At 35.0% G+C, this 7,290-nt stretch overlaps 1 protein-coding gene and 1 long non-coding RNA gene across 2 annotated transcripts in view; one reads left to right on the top strand and one right to left on the bottom strand.

The window, feature by feature from the left end:
- The window catches only part of Efcab3 (EF-hand calcium binding domain 3), a 494,429-nt gene that overhangs the window by 39,551 nt on the left and 447,588 nt on the right, over nucleotides 1-7,290 (top strand). The window contains exons 11-12 of the mRNA XM_005402243.2: nucleotides 2,277-2,351; nucleotides 5,898-6,041. Of these exons, the coding sequence (XP_005402300.2) occupies nucleotides 2,277-2,351; nucleotides 5,898-6,041 (219 nt within the window). The remainder of the gene's footprint in view (nucleotides 1-2,276; nucleotides 2,352-5,897; nucleotides 6,042-7,290) is intronic.
- On the bottom strand, nucleotides 842-3,780 carry LOC106146419. The gene is made up of 3 exons (XR_001230840.1): nucleotides 3,741-3,780; nucleotides 2,784-2,900; nucleotides 842-1,182 (listed from the first exon to the last, which is right to left on the bottom strand). It is a non-coding gene; the product is annotated as an uncharacterized LOC106146419 (long non-coding RNA).

Genomic DNA, 7,290 nt, shown 5'->3' with positions numbered 1-7,290 from the left:
TGAGACAGGGTCTCGCTATGCAGTTCAGGCTGGCCTTGAGCTCACTTTGTAGCTCAGGCTGGTCTCGAACTTGCAACGATCCTCCTGCCTCAGCCTCCTGAGTGCTAGGATTAAAGGCGTGTGCCACCACACTCTGCAAAGTTGTCATTTCTATCTGCATCAGAATGTTGAGTAATTGCTTTCTCCACGGTTTTTTTTTTTTTTCTCAAGAAACTGGAGAAAAATTTCCTGATGTGTTATATTTTAAGTAGTTTGTATATAGGTTCACTGAGATATAACATATACAGTAAGCTGCACTTACTTGAAGTGTACAATTTGATAAATTTTGCAGTATATAATACCTGTGAAAAAAGCATTACTCTCTGTATGACGAGTGTATCTGGTGCACCCGGTTTCTTCAGACCTCTATTTAATACCTATGGCTCACTCACTGTCTATAGCCCACTCCCTCCTCAGAAAAACACCAATCCACTGCTATCGCTGTAGTTTGCATTTTTTAGAATTTTATGTAAATAAAGTATATAGCATTTACTTTTTTGGTCTGGTTTCTTTCTCTCAACTTATATAGAGATTGGTCTATGCTTTTATAGTGTTGAATACTATTCCATGGTTATACAATTATTTATGAGTTGATAAACATTTGGTTTGTTTCTAGTTTGGGCTATTACACATAAAGCTGGTGTAAATATTCATATACGTGCCTTTGGATGGTCATATACTTTCATTTATCTTGACTAAGTACTTCGTAGTAGAATGGTAGCTGTATGTTCAAGTTTTTAAGAAATTTCTAAATTGTGTTGTAAAGTCAAATCATTTTACTTTGTCATGAACAATATGTAAGTCCAGTTACTCTTTGTACTTACCGTTCTTGAATTGGTCAGCCTTTTAAAATTATAGTCATTCTAGTAGATATATTACATGATTGTGCTTTTAATTTGCATGATGAAGTCCAACTTAGATTTTTTTAGTTTATGGATTGTACTTTAGATGTCTTATCTAAAAGATCTTTGCCTAAGCCAAGGGCACAAAGCAGTTAAAAAAAATTTAACGTAGTTGATTAAAATTGGACAAATTTTGTCATTCTTTGATGGAAAGAAGAGCCTAATCTTATGTTGTCCACTGAAGCAGAAGTTTGGATCAGATGATTTGACAGTTTTCCAGTATTGGAGAAAGTATTTTACACTGTGAAAATAAGAACAGGCCATGTTAATTTCTCAGCAGATGGAAGCTTTTGTAGGTTACTTTTGCTCAGATGACATTAAATTGAAATGTAGGTGTATAATAAGTTTCTTCCTGACATAATGTCTGCTGATGCAAGCCCTGTTAAGCTTAGTTTTATTTACTTAGTGACAGAAGGAAATGAAATCATACTTGTTTAGCTTGAGGAATCTTGAAAATATTGAGATCTTCTTTGATAAAGATGTGTGTTTGCCCAGGAAATGAGATTTAAAAACCCTGATTCTGTACTTTCACAGACCTTATGGGTCAGAATTTTCAGCTGTGGTTGCTGTCAGAGATGACTTGTGCATTATCATGCTGAAAACCACTCCCTAATTCCAACTTCTCATAGACGTTAAGCAACAAAACTTTCTTAAGAAATTTTCATTTGTATAATGCAGATTTAAAAAAAAAGAATTAGCTGTTTCTTTTTGCATAAAGAGTGAGGTGATTTGTTCAATATTGTTCAGTATTTTTTAATATTGTTCAATATTTTCTGCATTTAATGCAGTGCTCATGAGGGAGGGAGGAAGAGAGGGAAGGAAGTGGTGGGGGAGAGAAATCTTTCATTAGAGTCTCAGTTGGATCCATAATGGCCCCAAAAGGTGTAGAAACACTGGTAAGGCTTTTCTAGAAGATGGTGAAATGAGCTCTGTCTTTTAAAAGTCAAACCCAGTATGCCTAAGCACTTTGAAGATAAAATTGGTGCGCTGTGTGTAATTTTTTAACCTGATTACAAATATAGCCATAGACTCTCCATATAAATAGAGAATCTTAATCAAAGAGCACTGTAGTATCTGCCATCATAGTCTATAGTATTATTATTGGGACACTGTTTGCTACTTAATTACAATATGTAATTTTTTCTCATAAATTTTCTTTTCTTAGTCTATATGCAGTGATAATGTTGACTATTATTGTGAAAAGGCAATGGTGTTCTAATGTCAGTTAAGTTTATTTACATTTTTGTCTGCAGTTTTATCTTATGTTCTTAGTGAATTTATTGATATTGTTTGCTGATGGAGTTTTTTACTTTCTGTTTCTGAATCTTTTAATAGTTAATGGAATGCTGGATTTTTCAGATTTCCTTAAGACTCTGAATGATGGCTCTTATTTGGTCTCCCAGGATCCAGGTAAAAAGAATATTTGTCCAGATTATAAAAGAACGATTTTGATAGCAATTGATTTTAAGGTAGGGGTGTATATATTAATTTATCTTCTCTACAGTCCCCTTCCCCTTTAACCTCAGTAGTGTGGGTTGGGAAAATTGCATGCCTTTTTTTTTTTTTTTTTTCATAAAAGGCATGAAAAAACCCTGGATTATTGTCACAACATCCTAACTTTTTATCACCAGTCTCCAGTTTTATCTGCATCAAATTGCTATGCACTGATTCTCTTAAGCCACCATTTTTGTCATACCATGTTCTTGCTCAAGAATTTATATATATGTTCTGTTACCAAGTAAATGTAATTTAAGCGCTTATGCTAAGCTTCCCACAGAATCTTTCCCAGGCAGGAACTCCATACTCCAGTCAATCTTTAATCTCTGTATATGTCACTCTTACTTCATGTTTTGTTCTTTCATCTTTGTGTGTGTTTCCTGTTGAAGTCTCACATTTCTTTTCTCCTCCACTCTTGATAGTGCTTTCTTCCCTCTGTCCAGAATCAGCTTGTTTTGCTCCCTAAAAAATTCAGATACTTATTGGTCTCCTAGTAGTTCACATTACAAATAAATTATAAATATAGTGATTTAGAGTATTCATGTTAATGATCTAAACACCGTGCTACTTCCAAAAATTTGAGCCAAGCGTGGTGGCGCAAGCCTGTAATCCCAGCACTTGGGAGGCTGAAGCAGGAGGATCGTTGTGAGTTCAAGACCAGCCTGGCCTACAAAGTGAGCTCAAGGCCAGCCTGAACTGCATAGCGAGACCCCATTTCAAAAAGACCAAAAAAATAAAAGTTTGAGACCTCTAGTGTTCATGACCCAATTTTAGAATTTCCTTCTTTCTTCATTAGACAAGATCAAGTTCCTATACTCAGTTCTTAGGATAATATATTTTATAATCAGACTATATTTTCTTATAATCAGGAACAGGTGATATAATCGTCTTCTTACTCCTGGAAAAACATGCAAAAGACAAGAGAAATCTAATGTTTATTTAGTCATACATGTAATAAATGTTCTTAAATGACAGCCATAGGCAGCAGGGAATAATATAGATATGATTGCTTGACTTGGTTTTCTTTTTCAATTTCTTTCTTTCTACATTGCTTATCTCCTATGACATTGGTTTTCTCTTGATTCTACTAGGTTTTTGACTTACAGCTTTTTTCTGAGGATAGATTTATATGTGTGATCTCTGAAGTGTGATCTACTTGTTAAACCAATACTTAGAATAACTTATTTACTTCCATATATTTCTTGATATTTTAAATCATGGTGTCTTGGTTACTTTTCTCTTATTGCTGAGACAAAATACCCAATGCCCAAAATGAAGGAAGGAAAGATTTATTTAGCTTACAGTTCGTGGAGGTGTCATTCCATACTTGGCTGGCTCTGAGGCAGAAGGCAGCAAAGCAACAAGAGCAAAGTGGGGAATGGCAGCTGAACAGCAAAGCAGCCAGAGCAAAAGGGAGGAATCACGGCAAGCAGCCTCTTTCCCTCCCTTACATTGTAAACAGGCTACCCCCACCTAAGGGGCATGTAGCTCTCGCATAATTTCCATGCCCTCCTCTTCCACAGGCTCAGGATGTACACAAAGTAAGCACCCTGGCTTCCTGCTGAGTCACTTAGCCAAACCTCTAGACTCCCCAAGTTGACACAATGTATCAACCATAACACATGGTTTCCTATGTTGACCTTATTTTTTCTTTTTGTGGTCAAAGTGTTAGGAGACTAATCAAAAACTCATAAACCTCTTTTTCTTCCTTTTAAAACATCACACATAGTAGTATTTTATTTTTATAAAGTATCCAAGCGATATATGTGTGTAAACATGTGAAAGATCTTAAATTCCTCCTAGCTTGTTACACTTTAATATTCGCCTCAGAATCTTTTTCTTATACTGTTATAAATATATACAGATATATGCATAAATATGTATTTTATGTAATTTTTGCCAAGGCAAAATGAATTATTCTTAGGAGAGGAGGACCAGGGGAGGTAATCTCATAGAAGCTAATTAAAAAGAAAAAGCCAAACATAGCATTGAGAATGAAAACATCTCTCCAGAAAATACAGGGAAAATATAAATATCTTTAAGAGAAATGGAAGTTCTACTATCTTGTTTTGTAAGAAATGTTATATCTTGTTGTTTATATTTCTCAATTATGGAATTTGTTAACTTTTAATATAACTATTACTCATTTATGTAGCTTTTCCCTTTTCATATTTATTGTCCATTTTAAAAACTGGGTTGTTCATTTCTTATTGATCTATAGGTGTTTTCATATTTTTGATATTGCTAGTGCTCTCATTGCTTTATGGAGGAGAGGATTTTTAGAATTCCTCTCTGGGCCACTTTTTGCTCATTGTAGCTACCAGCAGAGTGAATAAGGAATGCCTGGGTTTGCCTCCTGTGTTTTGCTTATTTTAGCACTTGTAGGTCATTATGCTTATTGTATCTTGAATTCCAAGAAAATATAGTTGGACCACAAAATGTTTTTCTGTCTAGAATTGATTGTGAAAATTGTATTTTTTTCCAAGGTAAATTAAAAGATGCAATGGTTAGAGGAGAATTTAAATTTACCTGTGATACACAGCTTTTATTTTTTTTAATTTTTTTTATTTTTTGGTTTTTCTCCGGTACCAGGAACCGAACTCACGACCTTGCGCTTGCCAGGCAGGCGCTTTGCCGCTGAGCTAAATCCCCAACCCCGATACACAACTTTTAATCTGTTTGTTTTAAGAAGGACTTTCTGTGAAAAATTCTATTAGTATGAGTATTTTCTTCTGTGTTGTTTCCCATTCATTTCTGATGCTAAGGAGAGTTGGTGTAATGATATTAAGTTTCTGTGGAGAAATAAAAACCTTACAGTGGTGGTGAAGCTACTGCCAGACCCTCTGAAGTATGATAAAACAAGTGAAATGGAATTTCGTATCTGTGCCATTCTTTTCTTTTACATTATCTTCTCTAAATTTCATTTTTAAGCAATTAATAATCCTCCAGACTTTATATTAAGTTACCTTACTATTGTGGAGTATACCACAGATTAAAATTGTATTAGTTAAAAATTTTAACTAAGAGGTAAGTATAAGATAATGATTAAAAGGATGTATTATAGAATAAAATTGCTAGATTTGTAATCTGGCTTTATGTTTACTAACAGTGTAATCCAAGGGAACTTTCTAACCCTTAGTTTCTTTCTCTATAAAGTATGGATAATAATTTTATAGGCTTATTGTGGGTGATTGAATGAGGTAAGTCATACTTTTTAGTACAATGCCTGATACATACTTAATATTCAATAAACGTCAGCTATTATTAGCAAACGTTAGACTTTATCCTAGAAATATGACAAAAATTGGGTAAATACCTACTTATAGGTAAATATCTAGAGAACCCCGTGCCTACATATGGGTGTTTTCCTCTATTGGGTTATTGACATATCAGCTCCTTCTACAGGAAAAACTGTTGATACTTATGTTACAATAATTTATTTCTTTATTGTTTTTGCAGTATTCCAGGATAATTTGAAGATTTTTCGTAGTATAAAAGGTGGCCGAGTTGCCACTGATGAATTGGTGGCTGTTTTGGATAGCATGGGCATCCCTATAAATTTTGAAACATTTCAGGAAGTGATAAAACATACATATATTGACAGTGAGTTATTTGAATTTTGGATATCAATTCTGTAATTTGTTCTTTGCTTGTCTGTGTTTTCACTCTTGACTCTTTTGCCACCAACTCTGTTGGTGTTGAAAATAAAAGATAGTCTAAAAAACTTAAATGAAAAACTTTAAACTTGTTATATTTAGGTATGCTCAATGAAAGGATAAGAGTAATATGGATTTTTAAAGATTTTCAGGCTTATCTCTTTTATAGTAATTTCTTTGTCTCGTGGATTCAGTGTTAAGGGAATTGGCTTCACAAGTAAAGAGACCTAAATATTTCGAGTTCTCAATTTTGCTATGTAGTTTGATTAGAATATCTTGTTATGCTGTTCAGTTACTCTCTGCAGAGTACCAATTTCTTTACACATGAATATGTTTAGCAGATGTTTGGTATTATATATAGTTATTTAGTGACTATTATAGGTAGTTGTTTCTTGTCTACTGTGCCTTGATCTACACTATTGATATAAAGATGAATTTGTTAGTCAGCTTTGATGTTGCTGAGACAAAATGCCAGACACCCACAATTTAAGGAAGGAGAGGGTTCGTTTGGCTCATATTATCTGGCTCCAAGCAGAGACAATCAAGATTAACCATCATATTTTACCTCTTACTATCTTGACATTTAAACACATTCACCTTAAGCCATACTTGAGCTCCAAATAAGGAAAATAACAAGGTAATAATTCACCTACCTGGATGTAGCAAGCCTATGTACAACTGAAAATGCACATTAGGAATCATCCTTTGTCAAATTCTCAGCAGTTTCAGCATTATTCAAAAGTCCAAGTCCAAACTCTATCCTGAGACTGAAGACAATTCTTAACTGTGAGCCTCTGTAAAAATCAAAGGCAGATTATATAAACTGAAGATACAGTTGCACAGGGTGTACACTCCCATACCCAAACGGGGGAACAAGGGATAGAGAAGATCAGATCAAAGCAAGACCAAAACCCAGAAGGGCACATATTAAATCCTGCAGCTCCATATCCATCATTTAGGGCACCTGATGGGAAGGTGTGAGTTCCAGTAGTTTTGAGCAGCCCTGCCTCATGGCCTTGCCAGTTGCTGCCTGCATACCTCTCAGAGTGGTTGTGACCAATGTCTGCAGCTTCCTCAGCAGACAGTCTGTTTTCCTGGCCTCTCCATTGCAGCTTTAGCTTCACCCTCACAGCTGCTCACACTATACGCTTAAGGGCTCCCTGCAGGGACTCTGACCCTGGGACACGTTGCCTGGC

Source organism: Chinchilla lanigera, unplaced genomic scaffold (genome assembly GCF_000276665.1).
Source record: "Chinchilla lanigera isolate Chin_1 unplaced genomic scaffold, ChiLan1.0 scaffold00077, whole genome shotgun sequence".
Taxonomy (NCBI): domain Eukaryota; kingdom Metazoa; phylum Chordata; class Mammalia; order Rodentia; family Chinchillidae; genus Chinchilla; species Chinchilla lanigera.
Note: the sequence above shows the minus strand (reverse complement) of the source record. Positions and strands in the feature narration are given on the sequence as shown.